At 37.5% G+C, this 25,497-nt stretch overlaps 3 protein-coding genes across 3 annotated transcripts; 2 read left to right on the plus strand and 1 right to left on the minus strand.

Annotated features, from left to right (window-relative positions):
- Positions 1–7,528: 7,528 nt before the first annotated feature.
- On the plus strand, positions 7,529–11,050 carry LOC108889074 (glandular kallikrein-like). Its single transcript, XM_018685382.1, has 6 exons — positions 7,529–7,604; positions 9,296–9,476; positions 9,671–9,874; positions 10,000–10,052; positions 10,611–10,771; positions 10,895–11,050. The coding sequence occupies exons 1-6, from the start codon at positions 7,529–7,531 to the stop codon at positions 11,048–11,050; spliced, it is 831 nt and encodes a 276-aa protein (XP_018540898.1).
- A 1,341-nt stretch (positions 11,051–12,391) lies between these two features.
- On the plus strand, positions 12,392–15,143 carry LOC108889075 (kallikrein-6-like). The gene is made up of 6 exons (XM_051067330.1): positions 12,392–12,482; positions 12,796–12,976; positions 13,108–13,311; positions 13,627–13,679; positions 13,915–14,072; positions 14,198–15,143. The coding sequence occupies exons 1-6, from the start codon at positions 12,443–12,445 to the stop codon at positions 14,348–14,350; spliced, it is 789 nt and encodes a 262-aa protein (XP_050923287.1). The 5' UTR covers positions 12,392–12,442; the 3' UTR covers positions 14,351–15,143.
- Positions 15,144–16,767: 1,624 nt separating this feature from the next.
- On the minus strand, positions 16,768–25,230 carry LOC108889076 (ras-related C3 botulinum toxin substrate 2). The gene is made up of 6 exons (XM_018685385.2): positions 25,119–25,230; positions 23,910–24,027; positions 23,142–23,204; positions 19,351–19,510; positions 18,172–18,305; positions 16,768–17,392 (listed from the first exon to the last, which is right to left on the minus strand). The coding sequence occupies exons 2-5, from the start codon at positions 24,000–24,002 to the stop codon at positions 18,175–18,177; spliced, it is 447 nt and encodes a 148-aa protein (XP_018540901.1). The 5' UTR covers positions 24,003–24,027; positions 25,119–25,230; the 3' UTR covers positions 16,768–17,392; positions 18,172–18,174.
- Positions 25,231–25,497: the final 267 nt, after the last annotated feature.

Below are 25,497 nucleotides of genomic sequence, written 5' to 3' on the forward strand. Positions count from 1 at the left end.
GCTCTGTACAAGCAACAACACGCTCTAATGATGTTAATGTTGTGCTGTTTTAAAAGATTCAATATCTCCTCTGTAGAAAAATTGGTGCAGTCTGGTGTTAGGGACTGCCAGCAAAGATGTCTCACCCCATTCCACACAGAAATTAATGAGGTGCAAAATCTGCCACAGCATATTTCAGTATAGGCTACATACTATGTGTGTGCGAGTGCACTTGTGCACTTGCTGTTGGAAAAAGTAAAAGTGCCTGTATTGATGCCACTGGACACAAGGGCTGCCAATCCTGCAGTATAATCCATTTCCTCTCCATTGATTCCCATGTTCAATATGTTCCACACACTCATTGTTTGTCTGCATTGCTGAATACACTACTTACATTACATACTTCTGCTAAATCATAACTCTACTGAAAGTAGTGTATTTAGAGGTTTACTGCTGAGGAGAGGATCAATAGTGGGGACTCTGGATTGCTTTCGGAATTCATTGTACCTGCTGTGAATCCTTTTCAGAGCTTCTTTTCAAGCCCACAAGGGTTGAGTACTTGATACTCAAAGAACACATTTTTAGTGGAGTGTTCCTGTACATCAGTTTCCACTTCCACAGCAGTAATTTTACAGAAATTACACATTTCCAGTCACCATTTCAGTGTTTAGCTTTTTTGTAGCAATTAACCTCTCACACAGATAAAAGAACACATAAACAAAAAATATATCTTTAACAACCAACCATATTGAATGTATTTCAACAGCTGAATTTTCTGAAAGCAGTCAGTGTTGCTGTATTGACAGTATTGTTGACTCTGTGGGTATGAGAGGCCTCTTCATCATTTCATGGTTGATACTGTGGGTGAAGAGATGCTTCCCCCTCACTGAAAACTCTATTGATGCCTGTGTAATTACCTCGTAATTGTTCAAGCCACAGCTTAGTACAAACAATCTGCTGATGTGATCAAGAGACCACAGGGTCACCATTAAAACAAAAGCCCGCCTAGTAAATATTTAGTCAGTAGAATTAATTCATGCTGATTGCTGAAATAGCAAAGCTTTACTGTTGCCTTCAATAAGTACATATTAGCACATTTCCATTTTTTGTTGTAAACTCTGTCTAGTTTTGTGTCTAGTAATTAAAAGTTGGTCCCATTTGGTGACCTTCTTTGACACTGAAAATGCGCAGCATTTTAGCAAACATTTTGTAGCATTTAAGTGCTTTGACACCTCATTGTTAATTTAACTGAGCCTGGGAGACTTTGCATCAATAGAGATCTCTCCACCCTCGCTTCACATGTTTCACACAGTGATAACTCCATACACAAATACACCTGATGTTACAGGACAGAAAACCACCACCTCCATGCATGACCATATACCCTAATCTTTTTGGGCTGCTGTTATAGCTGCTGTTTATCCTCCTTCAGTCTGACACGGTTTTTGGACATGCAGTTCATCAGGAACACCCCACCACTGTTTCACCTCTGATTTTCTGAAGAAGAGCTGCAGAGCGTCTGTTTCCCAAATTAATAAAAAATGTATTAACCTTTACAGCTGCAGACATGATGGACGATTGTAAAAAACATTTCATTAATAACTTAGAATTACAGACTTTGCTGCAGACTCAACATTTGTAACTGTAATATTGATGACTTCTAAAAAAGCTAGAGCCATTAACATTTATTAATGGAAACAAGCAGAAAGGTTTTTTATCACAACCTCACAGCCCAAAATATTTTCTTGTGAATGACTTTATATTATCTGTGTTGTTAACCATTAATAATGTAGGGACAATTTATAAACCTCTAAAGGTTTAGTCATCATAAAGTGCCACCTGGTTTTGTATAAATGCATGGAGCACTGTATACTGTATACAACAGCAAAAATAATCTTGTATAATATAATTTATTGTAACATATGTTCTTTTACTTATGATACTTTCAGTATTTTAACAGAGGTACATTTCAACCTTAATGCTTTGGCACCACTCACACTCATACACAGTGATCCTCTTTGCAAGAAGACAGGGGACTAATTATGTGTATGTACTGATTATTTAGACACGGGAACAAGACAGTGTAAGTGGAATAGACACACACCATCAGCTAATTGGCGATCCCTCAGTCTTATTCTCCAAGGGCTTCTACTTCCTCTTGTTCACTTAACGGATTTGCCGGGCTGGACCCAGACCCCGTCTACAGCCCCACCACCCTGCTGCCTCCACACTTTTCATTCCAAAAACTGAGAGAGCTCACAGGTTAGTCTGACTTAGTCTGACCAATACTGCTCATATACAAACACAAACACACTCAGGGACATTGCAAGTTGCTGTCTTTCTGTGAATATGAGTTGTGAGTAGTTCCATGTAATGTGACTGTTAGATGACAACTGATTGAAAATGTCTCTGGATACAATGGTCTTTGTGTAAAATTAAAATGTGATAGCAATATTCAAATTGACATTTAAATACATTTGCTGCATGCACAAGAATATCTGTGATGAGCCAAAATGTACTACCACACCTTAAGGCAAATTCAGCAGATAAAAAAAATCAGGGTGTGTGAAACTAGGGAATGTTACTGGCTCAACTGAGTTCTGCTATTTTGATAAGCCAATGCCAAAAGAGAATATTTTACTAAGTAACTGATACTAACATATCAGAACTTCTGTCCTCTTACCTCCCCTCCCTTCCTCTCACTCCCCTCTCTTCTTGTCTCTTCTTTCCCTCTCTACATCTCATCAGAGCATACAGGTGTGCTCACTTACACACACATTCAAATGAGTCATTTTGCCTGGAGTGAGGAATCAAAGGTAAAAAAGAAAGAAAGAAAGAAAAACAAAAGACTTTGCAGCACCTACAGAGAACATAAAAGGGATTTTTAGGAAGGTAAAATATGTTTGTATACTGTATGTATTTATGACATGTTGTGATTCTTAACACAATATTAGCTACAATTAACTCTTCCCACACAGTGTGCAGCACAGATGTTGTCCATACAAATGCAAGTAATTACAGGCTAAATTGGCCAGATGAACAGAATAGAATAAAAAGCTTTAAAAGCAACAGCAGAGTAGATGTTAACCAATTAAATAAAGAGCTCCTGTGTTTCCTCTGATACAGAGAGAGGGAGAGGAGGGTCATGAATGTTTTTTTCTGACTTTTGTTAATTTCAGCAGCTAAACGTCAATAACAGGCACAAACTGATGAGAAGAATAGAAAAGTTAAAACACAGGATATACAGTATGTGCTACAGTTTGCTTCCTATAGGTGGGAGCAGAGGAAGTTTTACATTTTTATTCTCTCCTCTCCTCTCTCTACTCTAATTTCTCTTTCTCCCCCTCTTTTCACCTCTCCTCTATCATTGATTCTTCTCTCATCTTCTCTCTCCTCCACTTTCTTTTCCTCTTCTCTACTTGTCTCATCTCATTTAACATTTTTTCCTTCCCTTTTTTCTAGTCTCCACCACTCCACCCCTTCCTCTGGTCTTAAATCCCAGTGGTTCTCAACCACCTCAGCATGTCACCCCTCAAAACAAATCTACGTCTACCTGCAATTCCTCATCACAAGTTGTGGACATGAGCTGTGAGCGGTTCCACCTAAGACTGACTTTTATTTCTGACTGCTTCATTTGAAAGATTTTTAGAGACCTGAACCAGTATTTTACAAGAAGAGAGAAAAACAATAAATACAATTTATCCAGCAGATTTTTTATCTTATACCTTTAATCATTTTGGGATCCCCAGGATGAGAACCACTGTCCCATTATTCTGTCTCTCCTCACCACTGTCCTTTTTCACTGTCTCCTTTTTTCCCTCCTCTTTTTAGGAGTGAAGTGAATGAACATTTCTCATGCTCTACCAGCTGCAGACAGATCAGCAGGCTACCTGAAGCTGTCTGCTGTCTTTGATACCACGCTGTGTGCCTTAATGTGCACATGCATTTGTCTGTGTGTGTAAGAGACACAGTACAGAGAGACAGAGAGATTTTCTTCACTCTTGATGAGTAACGTGATCAAAACATATCCCACCGATACAGAGCAATACCTGACCTACACCTGGCACTGAAATGTAACTGAAGAAAATAGCCTAATAAAATATAAGTATATAATACATGTAATGTTTCCGTTAGGTGGCCACCAATAAAAATGTCCTGAACACAAAGGTCCTCGTGTAAAATTACAATGAGATAGTGAGATCTGACATTTCCATAAATTGCCCGGACTTGAGTATCCGTACTGAGCCGGAGTGTCCTATCACACCTTAAGGCAAATCCAGCAGATAAAAACTCAGAGTGTATATTTCCGTACCTTAATTAACTCACCTGAGCTCCACTGTTTCGATAAGACAACGGCGAATATTTTACTATCAAGTCACATAAAGTCGTAAAAAGCCTTTTGTTTGATCTGCAGTGGACACTAGAAATGAAAATGCTCTGAGCGCTCAGGACAGAAAACAGCGATGACTAATTTTAAATTATTATTAAATGATGAAGGTAAACTTACCTGTATCTGTCTCGTCTTTCGTGTTCTTGCCTCGGAGCACCTCCGTCAGAGTCCAGGGGAAATTTAACTGGGCTTCAGAACAGTTGCGTTACAGAGCTCTGTGAGCTCAGTGTGTGAGCAGCAAGAAGAGAGCTGAGAACAGCCTCCACCCCCGAAAAGACCCCTACACACACACACACACACACACACACACACACACACACACACACACAGACAGACAAAAACGCAGTGATGATGTTAATGATATTATCGACCTGTTAGTTAATATAGGCCAATAATCAATATCTCTTCCCCTCATAAATCTAATAATTCGTCCTGTTACAGCCTTTTGCTTGAATCTGTTTTCTCAGTCAAAGTAAATAGGAACCAACATCATTTGTAACACGTTTCAGTTCAGTTTCAGTTTACTGTCATTCAACCACGTTATAGGCAGGAAAGAATGACATAACCCAGGTCCTCAGCATACCAGATAAATAACATTAAAGTAAAAATTGACCTTATAATAAATCATTAAAAGAACACAGCATAAATAGGGAGAACATCGTATAAATAGAACATATAATGAAACCCAAGCAGCATATAGTATATTCAGTATCTGCATGCAGTCGCAGTACAATGTGCAGATGGTGCAGACTTAAAGCCAGAGTTCATAAACCTCACAACCTTTGGGAAAAAGCTGCACTTTGGCCTCATTCTCTCCACTGTGCAGTTCCAGGTGTTTACACAGTCAGAAACAGACAGACAAAATACCATGGATCCTAAAAACAGCAGTGAGAACTTAAATTAACTTTTAAATACCAGGCAGCTGTCAGTTAATTATCAACCTCTTTACACTATGATTCTCTCTGTGTAAACTAAAAATGCCCACCAGTTCATCAGTTTAATCTAATGTGCTGAGACTGAAAAAAGAAAAAAAAGTATTATTATGCACAAATAATACTGATTAATCAATTGTGTTCATTTTGAATTTTATTTATTTTTGTGAAAGTTGTAAAATAGACTTACAATGGTTATGCAGTTACAGTCTCACCTAATTGCTTTAAATAAAATTCTTTTTAGATCAAAATATCAATCTTTTGATCCTAAACTTACACAATATCTATTTTTGTCCACTTGAAAACACAAAATATTTAGAATAGATAATGTTTCTGTTGGATGGCCAACAGTAAGAAATGTCTCTGAACACAAAGATCCATGTGTAAAATTACAATGAAATAGTTTTAAATTAACATTTAGATACATTTGCTGCACAGACAGGAGTGTCTGTCCTCTCTAATATATTATTAAACCATTAACTGAGCAGATAAAAATTCAGGGTGTGTGAGTTTTTGAATGTTTATTGATTCACCTGAACTCCACTTTCTTGATAAGCCAACGGCACGAGGGAATATTTTAATGTCAACTGACATAAACTTGGACACTAAAAATAAAAATAGTCTGAGCAAAGAGTGGTCACTTTTTTAGAAAGACTTCTTTTTTTTTTTTAAAGGCAAGACTTAGTTACTTACTAAGAAGAGGGCTGTAAGAACGGCCTCCACCCCAGAGCCCCCCTACACACACACACACACACACTCACATACACATTCAAAAGCACTGATGATGTTAATGATTTCATTGAACTGTTACTTAATATGAGCTGTGAACCAATCACCATATCACATCAGTTTAATCTTATTTTTTGAGACCAACAAAGGACAAAAAAGTCATAAAGTATTAAAGTAAAGTAAAAAGTAAGTAAAAGTAACTGCCAAGAAACCAACTGTAGGCTATTCATTTGACTTTATTTATCTTAATTGGTGAAGCAAGATAGACACTACACACAAAAAAAATGATTTAACATGCACAGACAATATAAAACATCCATGAGTGGAACACGTCATGAACTTTATAGTAGATGTTTAGTGTTTAAACACCACAAGTTTCTAGCAACTTCCATGTTCACATGGGAAGGTTGTGAAAGTAGTTTGGAGGATGATGCGAACAGGATTCTGATGATGTTTCTGGGACAAAGCTGAAGTTGGTTTTCAAGGAGGGAGGTGTGTGTTTGTGGGTGGTTGGGTGTGTTTCTCTGTAACAGATTTATTTAATTTCTTTATATAAAATAAAAAATAAAAATAAAATTCTTTGGATCAATATATCAACTTAAGTTTAACTTTTAATAATCCTTTGATATTATACCTACACAATATCTGTGTTTACCCACTTGAAAACACAACATATATAGAATATGTATGTATGTATGTTTCTGTTTGGTTTTTTTGTTTTTGTTTTTTTATCTGTCGCCTCAAATTTGTCAAATGTGCTGAGTAAAATGCAACTGTGGTGAGAGTTTTCTTTGAGAGAGAGCTGGAAGAGCTGGAACATAGAAAATTTGCATTAGTCCAGAGCTTCACAGCCAATGTGGTGGCATTGATAAACCATCATGAGGTGATTGGTGGATCAGAAGCCAATAGGACAGGGTGAACCAATTTAAAAATCCCCACTGTTGCACCAGGAGAGCATGTCATTGACAGAGATGGCTAATATGGCACCTTTTCTCCTCCTGCTGTGGGTTGGTGAGTAGTCATCTACTGCTGCTGTCATCTGCTACCATTGTATATGCTGTGAGGCAGGATTGCATTTATGTAGATAATGTATATTTTATTTCAATTTTATGTTGTTCATCAGTCACACTATTATTACACTTTATCATTAAAATCATATTCTCTTTCCCTGTCGCTATGACCACGATCAGGCTTGTAAGGTATTTACATCTATTCTGGGACCAGGCCCAGTATTAAAAGTAAGAAAGAAAATGTTAAAATCAATTCTAAAATATACAGAAAGTCAGTACAATGACACTGAGACTGGTGTGATGTAACAACTTTTTCTGATGACCATTCATATTGTGGCAGCTGAATTCTGGAGCAGTTGGAGGTGAAGTGACTTCTGTTGTGTACATCAGCCATATTGGCTGTTTTCTTAATGTCTCACCTGAGTTCAGTTAGCTCTTACATTTAAAAGTGGCAGGGAGCCCCACGTTGATGTAGAGGTACAGCATGGATGGAGTGGGTTCTAAATAACCACAGCACAGCCTACACTGATCAAAGCAATAGCAGCTGGGAGGAGGAGAATGCTGGTAAGAGACTGAAAGACAATGTTCAATGTTCAGGAGCAGTCTGTCAGGCAAAGGGTGGGGCAGCTGTGGGGCGGCTGTGGTAGAGCTGTCGCCCACCAATCAGAAGGTTGGTGGTTCGATTCCCGGCTCCTCCAGTCTCCATGCCGAAGTATCCTTGGGCAAGATACTGAACCCCAAATTGTGTCACATTGGTGTGTGAATGTGTTTAGAAAGCACATCATATATATATATATATATATATATATATATATATATATATATATATATATATATATAGAACATGTGCTGTATGAATGTGCGTGAATGTGATCTGTAGTGTGAAGCACTTTGAGTGGTCGAAAAGACTAGAAAAGCGCTATATAAGTACAGTCCATTTACCAAAGCAGGACCAGTGGATGAGTTGGAAAAGTGAAGAATAGAAGAAACAGAAGACAAGCAGGATTAGATGTGTGCTGAGAGCGACCACTTATCTCCTCAAAACCTAAATGGATAGGTGAGGACACCACCATGTCCTTTGTGCACAGGTATAGCCTCACCTTAGCAGATTCTAACATGGTGCTAAACAGTCTGTCTTAAGCACAATACACCTGGAGTGCTGAAGTGTAAAGCACCACCCACTGAGAGCATATAGTAAGAAGTAAACTCACTGGATGCAAAAAGGAAACAAGATAGGATTTTGTCTGTTTGTGAGTATAAACAGTTTTGGCAGAAAACAATTTTGAATGATAATGGCAGCTGGAGATGGGAATACCATGGGAAGATACAATAGAGATTGGCCTTTTAGAGAAAACAACTTGCACAGAGCTGAGAGCAGAGGCAGAGGAGCCTGGCTGCAACAAATGTCTGCTCAATAAAGGCTGGGCTGGAATGGTATATAATACACTATTAGACAGGAATAAAAAAAAAAACCTCACAAATTTCCATGGAAATGAAACAAAGTTTATGTAATAGATCTCAAAGTATTTTTCTGACCTTAACAGAAACAGGCAGCCATTTTCTTTTTTACTTTTTTTCTAGTAAGACAGGTCAAGGGACATGATTCATGCATAAAATAGTTTCTCATACCAAAGGGTTTGCAGATTTGTGGATATTTGTAAGACTTGTGGAACTCAGTGGTGGAAACTAGACCTCAGAGCGCACATGGCATTCAGATTAAACTGCCTAATCAAGCTAGTCATGCCAGCCACTGTTTGGCCTGAACAGGCACAATGTAGATAAATAATAAGGCAGGGACAAGCTGGTGAGTATTTGCTCTTGCTTGGGTGAGAGTAGTATTTAAAGGTGGCCTGATACCTACTGCAGGACCTGATGATAGGTCAAAACAGTCAGTCAAAACATAACTGAATGTGAATACTGGGCTTCCATAAGAAGAATCAAACCCAACATATGAGTAGTTTGTTGCTTGACAAAAGACTTGATGATGTCTTCTTTTAACCAACCAATCTTTTGATTGACTGATCATAGCAGCCCTAGACAGCATTTTTATTTTCTTTATTTAGGTACATTTATCTTGACAGTGTTTGCCAAACAAAAGCCAGAGCTAAACACTGCAAAAGAAAAAGTATCCTCAAAATTCTAAAGTTTGTGTTTGTCCATAGCTGAAAGCAGTATGTGTTAAAATATGTTAAAAATATTTTTACACATTTCATTTTTCAACTCACAGTCATCTAGTGGAGAACTTTATCTTTCAGGTGTCACAGTGAGCACAGCCATGGATCTGCAGAAGAGAATCATCGGAGGTCAAAATTGTAGATCAGATGAGCGTCACTATCATGTGAGATTAAGTGAAACTTCTGGCAAGTTCCTCTGTGGTGGCTCTCTGATCAGTGATCAGTGGATTCTGACTGCAGCTCACTGCTGGAAGCCAGGAGGGTGAGAAAGTGACAGTTTTATCTAAAAATAAACAAGTTTTAAAACAATATATTTTTCACTCATAAACTCAGTCTTAAAGTCCTAAAGCAGTGATCATTAAAGGTTTGATGTAAAACTATAACAATTACAAAATGAAAAATAGCATTGCTTGTGCTGTAATTCAATGATGTTCCTCTTTAACCTCTTACTTTTAGGTCTCTGCTCGCTGATGTAGGCGTGCATCCTCTTAATAACCCTAAAGCAAAACCAGGCCAAATCATAACAGAACATTTTATCTATAAGGAAAAAGACAGCAAAGGCAAAGACTGGCAGCATGACCTCATGCTACTGAAGCTACCTGAACCCTCCAATATCACACCAATAAAACTTGACTGTGATCCCAGTAAAGCTCCCAAGATGTGAGTTGCTATCTTTCTTGTAAAAATGTGAGACTAAAGTCAAGAATTAGCTAATAAACAATTTATCATAGTTTCAAACTGTTTTACTAACAGTTTTTTTTTTTTTTACTATTGTTATTCTTCAGAGGCCAACTGGTTGAGATTGCAGGTCACACTGCTGAAAAAAAAGACAAAAAAAGTAAGATTCATTTTGGTAATTTGATGATCATAAATCATATCTAGTGTTCTTATTTTGGTAACAGACAGATCTATATTCAGTCAGTTTTGTTTTTGTTGTTGTTTATTTTGTTTTAAAATTGTGTCACTCAAATACTGCACAGCAAAATCACCAGAATTCAAATTCTAGTGTTGGGCCACTTTAGAGTTGAGTGTTAAGGTACTGGTGTTGGTTATGATAGAAAGAATGGGACTAATGAAGGATTATCTTATCTTATCTCAACTTATCTTATATACATGTATATATGTATTTAAAAAGCCAGTAGACTCAAGTTCAACTCACCATATTTCCCAATTTATTTATTTATTTTAATTTCTATTTCAATTGAGCCCCCCCAAAAAAATTAATCTAATTTAAACATTCCTCAGAGTTCTTCAAATATTGTTGGATGTGTTTTATAAATTAGTATAAATAATCAAATTCCAGTGGTAAGATACAGACACATTTGTGCATTTATTGGTGAAATAATTCTCTTGGAACAGGTTTTTGAAGTAAAGACTTTGTTTCTTTTCTCATCAGATTGTGAATTCACAAATGACCTCCAATGTGCAGAAGCCACGCTTGTCCAATGTGATGAGTTCAATGTCTGTTTGAAAAATAACTATGATCCGAAGTGGTCCTTGGAATATAGTATTCAGGCGTTGATCTGTGGCAAACATTCTGGTGTGGATATCTGTAAAGTGAGTTGACGTGGCTTCTAAATGTAAATGTTAGGCCATTACAAGTTCCCCTTTAATATGAATAATTATTTCAATGAATGAAGCAAAAATTTGTAATTAACACTATGTGTGTCTCATTCGCAGGGTGACTCTGGTGGAGGAGTGGTGTTCAAGAAGCAGATATATGGTGTCTTAGTATTAATTGGTGATGTTAAAAATCCCTGTATGGCACCATTTGCATTTATGGACATCTGTAACGAAAAATACCTTAAATGGATCAAAGAAACGGCCAATATCTAAAAATGTCCATGGTGTATTCAATAGGCAAACACATTTCTTAAGAAAACTGTGTGAGTTGCTCTAAATTTACAGTTAACACATTTATAATTGGCTGGTTTACATTAAATGTTCAAGTATCATGTACATTTTCCATAATTATAATCTCTAAGCAATACAGAAAAAGATTAATAATGTGATTTCCTTGACAGTTTGTGTCAGTTGAAATAAAATGATGAGTCACAGTCACTGTTTAATGGATTATTGTTGTTTTTATGCTTTCAGTGTCATGGAAAAATATGTAAATGAACATATTTCTGCACCATTTAGAGTTTTACTAGAAATCAGCATCTTTAACATTACCAGTAAATCTAATTACTACCTCTAAGATACTATGCAAAACTCATTAGTGAGGAAGGGGTGAGGAGGATCTTTTTTATATATCAAATCAATCAAATAGTCTTTATTGTCATTGTATAAACAATATACAATAGATTTTTTAAAAAATACTAAAAGGATAATAGGTAAATAATAAAGATAGAAAAGCAGTACTATTAAAATAGAGAGACACGCAATGCTGTCATAATCTGTATGTATGTCTCTCATAGGGTGACTGGTGGATGAGTAGTGTACAACAATATTATTTACGACATCATCATCAGTGGTTATGCTACACATGCATGTGTGGAACCATCTGTGTTCTTGAGAGTTGGTGCATACATTAAATGGATCAAAGAAAATATTGACTAGACTTCATGCTGAACATTTATAATAAACAATCCCTGAAATTTTGGCCCCTCGATAAACCTTGTATGATGTGTGTTTTTCATAAGAAGATGTTATCATGTAAAACTTCTCCCCCCAATAACTGGCTGAAAACATAAACAAAAGAGTGGGAACAAAAGTTTGTGCATGCTCTTTGTCATTTCTAACTGAGATACTGGAAATACAGCAAGGGTTGCAGCACTATTGTGGACTAGTGTTAACATCAGACTTGAATTTGACAATTATTTTAATATAACCCTATTTCCACACCAAAAAGTTAATTATGCAAAACTCAAATTCCGAATTAGATTTAACAACAATTTTTCATGTTTGTTGCTAATGTAAAATCAATTAAGGCTTGATCAAGGTTAGTCAATCAAAATACTCAAATAAATGTGAACATAAATTGTTGTTGGTCCACAGTTGCTACACACTGATCCACCACTCTGACCTCTTCCACTTTACTTTTACTTCCTGCAGTTTACAGGGCAAAACACAGTGGTGCCTCATTATGGCGTGGACTGTTGATAATGGTGAAAACTTTGCATAAATGTGCAGAGGTCTGCAGCCAGGAGGACTGTACTGATACGCCCTTATGAGCTGACTGGGAGCTGCCACCACTGTGACGGATAGGCAAACATTATACAGTGAATGACAGCAATGATACTACTTCTCTTTTTGCTGTGGTTCAGTGAGTATTCAAATATTCAGTCTACACTGTCATTTACACTTGTAATGCTTATTTCAACAATGTTCATGTTTTTATATACGATTCATTTTTAAATGATGTAATTTTATGTCTAGCCAATCCATCACATATGTTATTGCTCTTCTCACTCTCCCTTGCCGTGATGCATTTGTTCTGTATGATAGGTCATTATGAAAGCTGCTTCATTTAAGTGGCATTAAACCTGTTAGTGCTATGAAGCAGTATCTTTAGATATATGTCACTGTTTGCTCTTGTGCATGAAAATTAGCAAATCTTTTTTTGTTTTGTCTTTCAGGTGTCACAGTGAGCACAGCGATGGATCTGCAGAAGAGAATCATCGGAGGTCAACAATGTGAGCGTCAGTACCATGTCAGACTCAGGGGAGAAACTGCTGCTGGATCTTCCAACCTGTGTGGTGGCTCTCTGATCAGTAACCAGTGGATTCTGACTGCAGCTCACTGTCTGAGGCCAGGAAGGTAAGAAACTTAAAAATACTGTAACACCATAAACATGTACAGACTAATAATTTAGAAGAACTGTACCTGCAGTATTAAAACTGATGTGTTTCACTGTTCTACGTTGACCTTTAACCTCTGCCTACGTGTAGGACTATGTTTGCAAATTTAAGTGCATGTGCAGGGAGTCCAGCACAAGAAGTGCAAATCACCGCAGGCGCTGTGATCTTTATGGACAAAGACAACAACAACAACAACAACAACAACAGGTCTCATGATGTCATGCTACTGCAGCTTCCCAGCCCCACTGACATTAAACCTATAGGTCTTCCTGACTGTAAATATCGTCCTAAAATGTGAGTTGTGATTTTTCTGTCTAAAAAATTTAGGAATGTTTTAAAAAAGATGTTTTTAAAAATGTTTTGACAGGTACTGAAGCATGTAGAGCATTATTTTGTGTGTTGTGTTCTTACGTTTGTATAACTTATAGACTCACTGTGAAAGTTTAAGTTATTCAGACAAGCCTGTGGCCCCATTTACTCTTCTCATGTATGTGCCTCATATTCAATGAGATGAGATGTAATACACTTTTGTTTACACTTAGCCACAAATGGATCTTTGTTAATATTATTGAGGTCAGTAATGACCTTACTGTTGGTGTTATTTTGCAGAGTTCAGGTGGCAGGGCATGCTGCCACGACTGGAGGCCCTAATAATGAAAGAAGTGAGATCATTTTTGATAATCTATTACAGCTAGAAACCAGTTTTAGTTGGTAACAGTACTGACATAGTATGCACTTCATAACAGTTTTTATTTTGTTGGAAAACTGATTAAACAAGTTGAGATAGATTTTATACATGTAAAATGTCTTTTTAAAACCTTTTGTTTGGGATTAAATTAATTGTTTGAAAGTTAATATTTTTGCAGTGTGTAAACTTTTTTTCTTCTTCTTCTTTAGTACCGTGTAAATCAGATGTTCTTCGCTGCGCAGACATCGATGTTGTCGACTGTGAAGACCTAAAAACGACTTTGCAGGAAAATTTCCCAAAGGTCTATCGAGTCAAGGAGTATCAGCACTGGTTCTGTGGCCAAACTCCTGGGGTGGACGTATGTTATGTGAGTTGGTTTGACCTCAAACTTCAAGTCTGTTATTAAACTTTTAACCATGTTAAGACATGTACATCAGTATTTCAATAACTCGGCCAGAGATATATCACAAACAAAACATATTTCTCTCACAGGGAGACTCTGGTGGAGGAGTGGTGTATGGAGACAAGATTTATGGTGTCATTTCTTTTCTTGGTGATCCTGACAACGTATGTAGAAAAGCAGCAGCATTCATGGACCTCTGCAATCCACAGTATGCAGATTGGATCAATAAAACTATTGCCTGACAGAAAAGTCTACAGTATGGTGTGGTTGAAATAGAGAAATAAGGTAGATAGATATGTTAAACTCTCCATCTCAAGATCCGATAATTGATCAGTTATCTGTTAACTATACATTGTATCATTAATGACAATAGACACAAACTACCAAGGACATGTCCATGGTGTTCTCGCTGGTAGCTGTAGCATTGAAAAGATACAATTCAAATACTTTGTGGTGTAAAGAATTTTTAACAGAGGTATTCTGAGCATTTCCAGTTTAAATCCAGTCTTAATTGATTTAACTGTATAGTTTAAGTTCAGGTCAAAGCTGTTATGAACTGGGATGGTCTTTCAGTCCCTGGTGATCTGCATTTCTCTCAGTCCCAAAAGTAAAACAACAACCCTAAATTCTTAGTTTTACTATACGCAGAGTAAATTATAACTTTACGTGTTCTACTACTTTTCAGGTTTAACTATGAAATAAGATGCCACTGCTTAACTGTTTTTGTGAGCATACTTGATATAATCAAAGGAAATTCTAAATTCCACATCGCTGAGTTTTATTTTACATCACAACAGTATTTTCTGACTGTGTTTTCCCTTCCAGTCATAAAAACACTGACTTATGCTAATATTGTTGTAAGCTAGCAACCGCCAGAAAAAAAGGCTCTCACTGGGGAATTCTTCCCAAACAAGCAAAAGGTAGATACTCTTATATCCCTAGATGTACGATGATATTCCAGCACAAAATCAACTAAGTCTTAGTTTTGATTTTGACTTCAAATGTAAAGAAATTTGTTTTTTTCTCTCTTCATCTTTTAGCTCCTTAAACCTTTTTCTCTTTTTTCCTTTTTTCTTTTACTTGTAATGAAAACATGTTCATCTCTGATGCCCTCTGTTGGATGTTTTACAAAACTGCAATGTGTTTGGCTCTGACTGTTAATCTGCTGTTAATCTAATATCCATATATGCTTATGGGCTACAGTATTAATTGAATAAAGTAGTAAATTTTCAGTTAAACATTGTGAGATCAGACAAAGTGGACCAGGGAACACCAGAATGAAACTAAAGTGTAAGAGACCTCTTTCACTGCAGAGATCTTGTCCTGGTGACACAGGTGTAAATGATGTAATTCGTTGGTGCATTACATTTCAATCACAGCTGCAACAGAACCACCATTAATGTTAACTCCACCTGTGCTTTTCCTGCTTCAACAAGGCAAAATGTTTGCTGTGAAGAAAAGGTCCATAAATCTGATTCTTTTTCAAAAGCTAAAGAAGACTACTCTGATCCTAGCAAAGCAAAGATCAAGGTAAGCAACATTTATTCAGAAAGAAAAACAAGAGATTTTTCTTTTAGTTTTTATAGTGATCATGGTTGCCATGCAGCTTGTTGTGAAAATCATGTTGTAAACCGCATCATAATTTGTGTTTGTACCTTTGCTATCTCCTTTGTTGTCTGTTTTTTCAAAATATTCAACCTGACTGCACATTTCCAGGGAAGCCTGCCATGGTAGAACACATTAATGCCTTGTCGAGTGAAGAGCATCACTGTTGATCCTAATCTGAGCTGTCAGCTTCACGTTCTCTGCAATCTTCAAGTCAGGGATAATCTGGTTTGAATAGGCTGTGAACCTCACTGCTGCAAACCTGGAATCTTTTTAGTGGCTCCTGTTTGACATATCAGTAAACCTCTGAAGAGTTAGAGTGGAAAGAAAAGAGAAATTGATTTAATCCATTCACACCTACTGTCTGACATTTAGCTTGCAGTTTGTGCACAGACTCACTGTGTGTTGTCTATGGACTTCTAAATTCTGAGTGAGTTGTACACAGTTTCAGGAAGTATGATTTTACAAGACAGGGTGGGATTGCAACAAAATGTATTGAAGAACTGCATTCAGGTGTGAATGAGATAAAATCCCTGAAGATCCTGAACTGATCCTCTGAAGTCTATGATAGGGTAGTCATTTTGCATTTTAATTGTATCTTTAACTGTGGCTTTGAGATATGCAGGATCATTTCTTCTCTGAGACATCCACACACACACACACACACTTAAATAATGAGCAATGTTTCCCACCTGGTGAGGAGATGACCATAACCTCTCCCCCAGTAGCACCATTCGTCATTTAGCCACTGTTAATAAGTCCAAACAAATAAGTCAGATTGATATTGCTGTCCTGGTGTCTTGCCCTCGAGTAAAGTCAAGTGAGACAGATGATGTTTGTAACAGATGGTAGAAGTGCTATCAGATATATCACTGTTAGCCCCCACTCTCTGCTCACTGATTTCACTGCTGGGATCATGTAGCTGATGATGCATGTCTGATGCTGCTTGCAGGAAGCTGTAGAGACTATAGAGTAACTGGACAACCACATGTTTGATCCTAATAACAGCTGTCTGTTTTACTGAAGTGGAAACATGTCAACTCTGAAAACACAACATTTTCCTCCAGATTTATTTTTTTACTTGATTAAAGATCTTTTATTTTAATATCACAAGAAAGAATACTTTTTAATACATTTCATTGCAATACAATATTGTTTAGCTCCAACTACAAACTTACATTCCTTATCTTTATTCTTAATCATTGTTCATCACTTTCAAAACAACAGCCATAGCACAGTATCAACTAATCTCATTGCAACATGTGATATTATCATCTGAAGCTGCACAAAACACCTTTATATATTGTTGTCCCCAAAGGGCAGTGAATTTTGTGCAGGAATTTTGGTATACTGGGTAAAACTGGCAGGCTGACTCTGAGCAGCAACTGGGACAGCCTGTTGTTTCCACATTTAGTGATTTACTCTGATAAAATGATATCTTTTACAGAGAAATCCTACCTGCTGCTACGTATATAATGCACTTTAAAATTCAGTCTCAGAGTATGCTATACAAAAAGTATTATATCATTTTATTATAACACACAAAAGCACTTTTTTTAAACTAGTGGAAATCTTTTCCATTATTATTAGAAACATTACAGAACTTTTGAATGTTCTTCTTATAACCTGGGTTCAGCCATCTGAATCTCTTTCTGTCTTCTCTCTGGTCTTTGAAGAATCTAAAACAATGAAGACCACATGTAGATGATGATGATGCATGACATTCATTAACACACACAAGGGCTGAAACGGCAGTGCATACATGATGGCTGAGAAAGTTCATTCCTGCTTTAACATTAAGCACGAGAATGATTTCCTCTCTCAGCAAAGACATGAGTCATTATCCCACATTCAATTTTGTCACATCTTTAAATTCTCTCTGTACCTTGGCATATTGAAATGCCTGTGGGACGCAATCAGTCCTGCAATTATTATGGTAATTTAAAAAAAAGGCACAATCTCAAAATTAGGTTGTTTTTTTTTCTTTAGACTTAGTTTTTTAGTTGCTAATGTATCTCCTGCAGAGACAAGGCTTGGATTGTTGTTTGTCAAATTATCGCTGTATTTTTCAGCTCACTCCATTACAGGTCTGTCCTCCTCCTGGCAAATTGGAAAATCTGGCCTCAAAAGGCTTGGAAATAATTACCCAAGTGCAGGGATAGAAACTTTTATTTCACATATGTGACGTTAGTGTCTTTGTCTGGTATTTCCTTTCACTTTGGCTCACTTTTATTCTCTTTCTTCAGTATATGAGACTGTATTTTTGGTAAAGAAGAAATCACTGAATCATCTATTAATGTTCATTCATGTTACATAGTATGTGTTCAAGCTTCTTCATAAATTGTGTAGGATGCATTTATGTACAAGATCCAGAAAAGGCTAATGACTGAATCACTGGGACTACTCCTCTTCTCCCTCATTAGTTCACCACAGCGTTTACTCTCCCTCTGTGTCTTACCATTTACAGCAGGGAGCAGGGCTTCTTCTTGACCTTGGTGGGCTGGGGGCAGAGCACAGCGCGGATGGCCTCATCAAACACAGTCTTCAGACCACGCTGAGTCAAAGCTGAGCACTCCAGGTACTTTACTGCATCTATACATGCAAACAAGGACACAGAGAAAAACACACATCAATAAAACAAGACATATAAAAACATGCAGTTAACAAGGTAAGCAAGGGAACGAGCCTGACATCAGCAAGCTGCTTTTAAAAGCCCATGCAATAATTATGTATCAGTGTATGTAAATGTACTCCTTAAGCATATTTGAAAAGAAATACTGTATGCATGACATCCCATAGAGCCTGCATGTTGAAATATAGTAATGGAAAAGCCAATGAAATATCAGAAACATGTCAGTTGGGGGTGTAAAAGGCCCATTTAACTATTCATAGATGTAATTCCACAAAAAATTTAAACCATCTGCCTGTTGTTATCACATGCTCCAACAGTAGAGGCAAACATGAAGTTTGGAATTAAATCTTGATTTGATGAATTTTAACATGATGAATTTACTGTATCAAATATATATTATATATATTTGATGTTCTTTGCATAGGTTTAATTCCCCTTTTATTTTTTTATTGCATTATGTATTTCATCTAATCACAGTGCAAGAAATCATATACTTCAACCCTTTATCCATTATGTTGAAGAACTATTAGTCAGAGCAACATTAGCATTCATTTAGAGTCATGTTTGTTTTGGTCTCCACTAACTCCACCAAGAAAAAATATCTGATAATTAAATGCTCCATTTTCTTTACCAGCTATTGCTAACTTTGCTATTTGGTCCTGCATCATATCTGCAGAGTATGAGCAACTCCTTTTTCATAATGTGTAATAATTCAATCTATTGCTAATATAAAAACATTGATTAGAGCTTTAAAAGACAAAAAACTAACTAAAGGGTCAGGGCTAAATTAGCAACAACTATCTAAGGCAGTAAATACATAAATCAACCAACATCAAAGGAAAAACAACCTGGTGTGTGAACCACATTCTCAATCATCTGTTCACATAGTGGTTGATATCACATGCTAAGCAATTAAGCACTACTTTGCTTCAAGCGTCCACCAGCCAGAGAAGCTACAGTCTACCATCATACAAGACCTGAGAAAACCCCATGAGTGTGACTGACCTATCTCCTTAGCCAGAGCCAGGCCCTGAGGGTAGGTGATTGGTGCAAGCTTTTTTTCCTTCAGCTTCTCAATGGTATCCTTCTCGTCCCTCAGATCCAGCTTGGTGCCCACCAGGATGATGGGTGTGGAGGGGCAGTGGTGGCGAACCTCTGGGTACCACTGGTGGAGGACAGAGGAAAAAAGAGAAACAAAACTGAGACGAGAGAGAGGGGAAGGCACGAAGTGAAGGTATGTGTCAGAGAGGAGGAGAATGACAGGGGATCAGAGGAGAAAGTTGGAAGCCAGGAGGTGCGTGAAGGTTGATGAAGGAGCTTTCTTAAATTATCGTGAAATAGGCTGAAATGAGAAGAATATGTGGTTGTGGTTAGGTGTAGGCTCCACATGTGCTTTTTCAATCAAGCTATCCAGGTTTCAGCTCCAACTTGCAAATAATTTCAGAACATGAAAGAAGTTTCCATTTTCAGTGCTGTACTGGCAGTCTCCACACTCTAACCACCTCTTCCCTCTTTCATAATTTCCCCAAATCTTTTACTCTCTCACCCAGGCACCCACAGTTTTCTCCCATTCCCCCCTCTCCCTCTGATCTCTCCTCTGCCTCTCCCTTTCCTTCTTCAACTTGTTCTTCTTGCTCTCTCTATACTCTTTGCCTCTTTTATCCTCCCTGTCCATTTTCCTCAGTGAGGAAATGAAAGATCCTATCTGCTAGAGGAATTAAGTAGATTCTGTTAGCACCCACAGGCCAGTGATAATTGTAATTTTTGAAAATCCAGCGTACTTAGTGAAGCGGTTTCCTCACAAGTCAGCCAGTTGACATGAGGGGATTATGGGTATTGCTTGATGAATCACACTGTTCACTTTTTTTAAACTGTCTTACCGGGTAAAGCTGAAATATTTAATCACTCAGTGATGCAAATTCATGGATTTTTTGAGTCCCTTTCTCCCTCTCCAATTTGATCTCTGTCTCTGAAGTTTAATTGAAATATATTTAAATCAAGTTCTGACTTCTTCTTTTTCCATCTTCACTGCCAATAGGGCAGTTTCCTGATGGAAAATTACTTCTTTTATTTTATTAAGTGAATATTTCCTGAAGTTGTAATGTTCTCCACTTCAGCTGTTCACGAGACTTGACTCTGACTTGAGACTTGAAACATTTGAGATTTGACTTTTCCGCATCTCTGCTGACTTGAGAAATGAAATGAACCTGACTTGAACTTGTCTCAACTGACTTGATACTTTCCTTGAACAATATTTCACTATTATCCATTGAGAAGCTACACTTAAGTAGTCTGTGCTAATTGCTAGCTATCCCAGTGAGGTAGCCGATGATAAAAACCAAGCAGAATGATTTGCAATTTAGTATCTTGTGTAGCTGTTTGTTTTTCTGTAGTGCAACAGCCTCACTGTCACGAGACAAAAGATCTTATTTCCTTTTAAAGGCTGTTAAACACTGCGCTAATCTTTCTGCTCTTTCTCTCCACTTGATGATGTGTTTTGTAATGTAGCACAGATTGAATACTATCTGACTGATGATGGATGGATGTTGAGTGAACAGGATGTTGGTCAATCTGTACTTCGCTGTGACATTATGCTTTGATTTGGTCGACATTTAGCTGCATAGGAGCCTTGCTGTCAATAGTTGTTAACCTCTATACACACAAACAAATGAGCTTTCTGAAACTCATTAAGGAAGGAATGTGAAGGGAGAAGAGGTTATGTTTTAAGGCACAAGGAGCCCAAAAGGTTCAGAATCATAAAAGGTTTGCCCTGGGACGAATGAGTCGCAGTATATCTCAAAAATGACCAAATAATATTTGTATGTTTAATTGATTGGACACAGTTCAAACTGCGCCAGTCAAATCATTCTGCGTCCCTGTGCCCTTCAGGACCACGACACACAAAATGCAGTTAAGTTTCATCATCTTACCCACATTAAGGTAATATGTAATCATTTTCTGTACTGTAGGCTGAATAAAACTTTGTTTTCTGGGTGTAAAATTCTAAATTTGAAGTTTCATTTCAAGCAATCACGTTTTTACCTCTTCATCACCTGGTCGTCCTTTTTAATTTCCCTCCGTACCAACTGATCTACCATTCACCACTTTCATGGTACCACTCCAGTTTCTTGTTGCTATGGTGACTAACAAGGGTAAATCATACTAAAACGAATCTAATCAATACTCTTAACAGTAGTTCCTTTGTTGTAATGTATTGACGTTCCTCTTTGATATTTATAGGGTTGAAGAGCTGTGGAGTTTGCATGTTCTCCACATGCCTGCATGGGTTTTCTTGCTGATGTTTCCTCCCACAGTCCAAAGACACAAATGCAGTTTAGATTAACTGGCGACATTAATTTTCGTGTAGGTGTGAATGTGAGTGTGAATGGTGGTTTGTCTTTATTTGTCAGCCCTGCAATAGAATAACAATCTGTCCAGGGTGTAGCCTGCCTCCTGCCCAGTGTCAGCTGGGACTGGCTCCAGCCCTCAAGGATAAGTGGTATATATAGCTATATAGCTATAGCTAATGAATGGATAAAGAGCTGTGGGTGGTTTTGACAGAGGTGGAAAGCTCTTCACGAGGCTCGACTTTATGGCAATACTCCTCCTGGCATCTATGTAGCACAGGAAATTGAGAATATTAATGTAATATACTAACAGCACTTGAATGTTTGCACATATACTATAGAATACTATAGATAATATTGTATATTGCATATCTTTATACATGAAACTACTAAAACCAAAGGAGCGCTTAAGAGCAGGAATATAATATAAAGAGATGGATAGAAATCTAAAATCTAGACCTGAAACCATTATTTAATCAACAGAAGATTACACACAAAAGCATTCTCTGGTTCCAGTGTCTATGATGAGAGGATATACTGCTTTTCTCTATGATACCATTGTCATTTTTAATCTCTTAAATCTTCGTTATGTACTGCTGTTTGGGGAAAAAAAAAAAAACAACTTTAAGATATTTCTGAACCTTTGTTTTTACTGATTTCTGATATTTACTAGACCAATCAAGTAATTGAGTAATCAAGAATCATACATTATATATACATTATATTAGCTCTGTGCCCTGTGTTGGGCGTACATGCATTTTTAATATGCAGGCATCAATAGAAACAAACAAACTTACCACAAGGTCTCTGCATGTGATTTAAATTTCTCCAAATGTCCAATCAGATTCTGCGATTCAGTACACCAGCTCAACTATATATCATTATCTAGGCAGCTGAGTGCTGAGTTGTCCCTGAAGTTTGTTTTGTTATAGTGTTAGAAGCTTTGACTGATCTGTTGCTGGATTCTGTAAATTGCCTGTGGTTCTGTAGACAGTAACACAGGGGAAATCTAAGAAGTGGCGCTTTGACATTTTGACTGAGACAGGTTATTAGATTGTGGGCTGCAAAAGCTAATTTAAATAATTTAATTTAAGGGAGCAAGTCTATCAAACAGTGATGGAGAATATGTTTTTAAATTGTATTGCATAAAAAACAGTACATCTCTACATAGATACCGTCTGTTCACCCTAAAGTCAATCATTGTGTGGTGATGGTGACACTTTTTTCCTCCCCCTCATTCTTCACCAGTCAAACTAAAGACAGACAGTCTTGAGGGATATCATTAAAGACACATGTCAATGTGCACACACATAGGAACAATTTCTGCAATCTTGATTACTTCTCTCTCCAACCAATGCAGTGATAGAAGCAAGAATAAATATAAAACCCACTGTCAGGGTACTATTCATTCCAATGACATAATAATTTACCCTCAGAGATGAGACTCACCTTAGCTCTGACGTTCTCATAGGACGCTGGGCTCACCAGGGAGAAACAGATCAGGAAAACATCCTGAATGAAAAAAGGGGGAGAGAAAATGTAGAGATAGATAAACATTGAGAGCTGAGACAGTAGAGATTAAATAGATGTGACCACACTGGCCACAAAGTCACTACATCTGCAAGTTAATATAGATGGCAGTAAAATATGTACGTTATTCATAATTTAAATTTTTTGCTTTTGCACATTAGAGACACTCTGTTTGCTTTCACTGTGTTATTTTGTTGAAGCAAGTATCTGATTAGAAATGAGCCAAATACGTGCACTTACTTGGTTTCCCCAGAACTTTTAGCCACAACTTATGTGGTTATGTCTGTTTTTACGTGATTGTTACTCCACACAGAATAACCACTAAACCATCTCCATGACAACTGAGCAAACCCTGCTGATGAAGGCCACAAGTGGGGGCTGAAAGCTCTGGATAAACCAATCAAGTGAACCATGTATGATATGCTGGGAGTTTCAATCTATGTATTTCTGTGTCTTCCCACATTAAGCAGCTACCTGAGTAACATCTTCCTTTTCTTTTCTGTTCCTGTCTTTTAATTTAATGAGATGTAGCACAATCAGGCTGCAGTATATTGATTTGGAACGCTCTAAGCTCCCACTGTCAAACCCAGCGGGAGACAAAGTCTATTTCATTTTTTCTAATGAACTCTGTGTTTGTGAGTGTGAGTGAGTGTGAGTGTGTGTGAGAGAGAGAGAGACACTGTATACCGTCTGTGGGTAGGAGAGCGGGCGGAGCCTGTCGTAGTCTTCCTGTCCAGCTGTATCCCAAAGGCCCAGGTTGACTGGTTTGCTGTCCACCATTACATTAGCTGAGTAGTTGTCAAATCTATGGGGAGCCAAAAGGTCAGCAATCAATCAGTCAGTTGGTGAGTCAGTTATTTATTTAAGTGATTATTCAAACGATTAGACATTAGCCTAAGATAATAAGCTTTTTACATGTAATTCATTAAAAACATTTTGCCTCCTTATTGATAACTGCTTCTATTGTCAAGACCCCTGTGTGTTTATGGAAATAACCTCTGCAACACTCTAGGTTATAATGTCAGAGCAGCAGTGCCCCCATGTGGACACACTGAAACACTACAGTTTCACCTCTGAGCTCTGTGTGTTACTTAATTCTGGACCTGAGGTATGTATAGCTGTTGCCACACGAGACAATGAAACGTTTACCAAAAAGCTCAATGTAAAGAACAATGAGTGTGTGGCAGTGGCTGCATATAAAGTCAGTCTGGGTTGTCCCAAGTTTTTACTTATGCAACTTTGATGAACACACGACTTTTAGCAACATCCTGTTTCAGTGTCATGTATTTGCTTGTTCATAGTTATCTTACACCTTAAGCTAGAAATAAAAAAACACACACAGCTGTTTTTGGGCTGTTAAAATGTGCCCAGAGAGACATCCCTGATCTTTCTCCCTCTTTAACAGTTTCCACTCTGGTTTCGAGTTGATTTTAACATTTTACTGATTACATCTAAAAGACTTCATGGGCTCACTCCTATAGTTATGTTCCCAAAATCCTTTCACTTGTTTGATGTTGACTAGCAAAGCAAATATAGGATTGGTGCCTTGCTTATGGGCACAGCAACATTAATTGTTGAAGAAGAGGACAGTGTTTAACATTTACCTTCTTCTCTATTTACTGTACCTGAGGAGCTGTTGAGCGAAGTGTGTTTTCCCTAACCTGTAGGCTGCTACCAGCCCCAAACCTGTCTGCATTAGCACCAATCACACATCTGCAGATATGCTGCTAAAGTATGCGTGTGTGTGTGAGAGTCCATGCAGGGAGAAAAGTTGGACATTGTAATGCATGTGTGTTCATAATGGTAAATCTGCAGCTACGTGTTTGTTTACTTGTATGTTTTACATGTATAGCTTGAGAGAGAGAGAGAGCATGTGTCTGTGTGCATCATACTCACACTGTAGGAATGTATTCCCCAGGGAAGGCATTGGTTGTGTAGCTGATGAGAAGACATGTTTTTCCCACAGCTCTAAATCACACAAGTAAAAACACATACAGAGACACAGTATGAAGAGACAATAACACATTTTCAAGCAATAAAAGTGATAAAAAGTGAGAGAAACATTAAAGAAGGGTGGGGCTTTATTGTGAAACATAAGCTTGTCCCACTTCCATCCAACTTTTTAACAACAGCATACAGTATATACTATACTGATGTTCATTTTAAACTTCTTTTCAAATGAATATACAAGCTACTTGCATCATTTCAATCTTGCACTCAGAGGAAATGATGCAAGACATGCACTGACAGACATCAGTCACACTATGACTTTAAT

The sequence above is a fragment of the Lates calcarifer genome, unplaced genomic scaffold, assembly GCF_001640805.2.
Source record: "Lates calcarifer isolate ASB-BC8 unplaced genomic scaffold, TLL_Latcal_v3 _unitig_1453_quiver_981, whole genome shotgun sequence".
NCBI lineage: Eukaryota > Metazoa > Chordata > Actinopteri > Centropomidae > Lates > Lates calcarifer.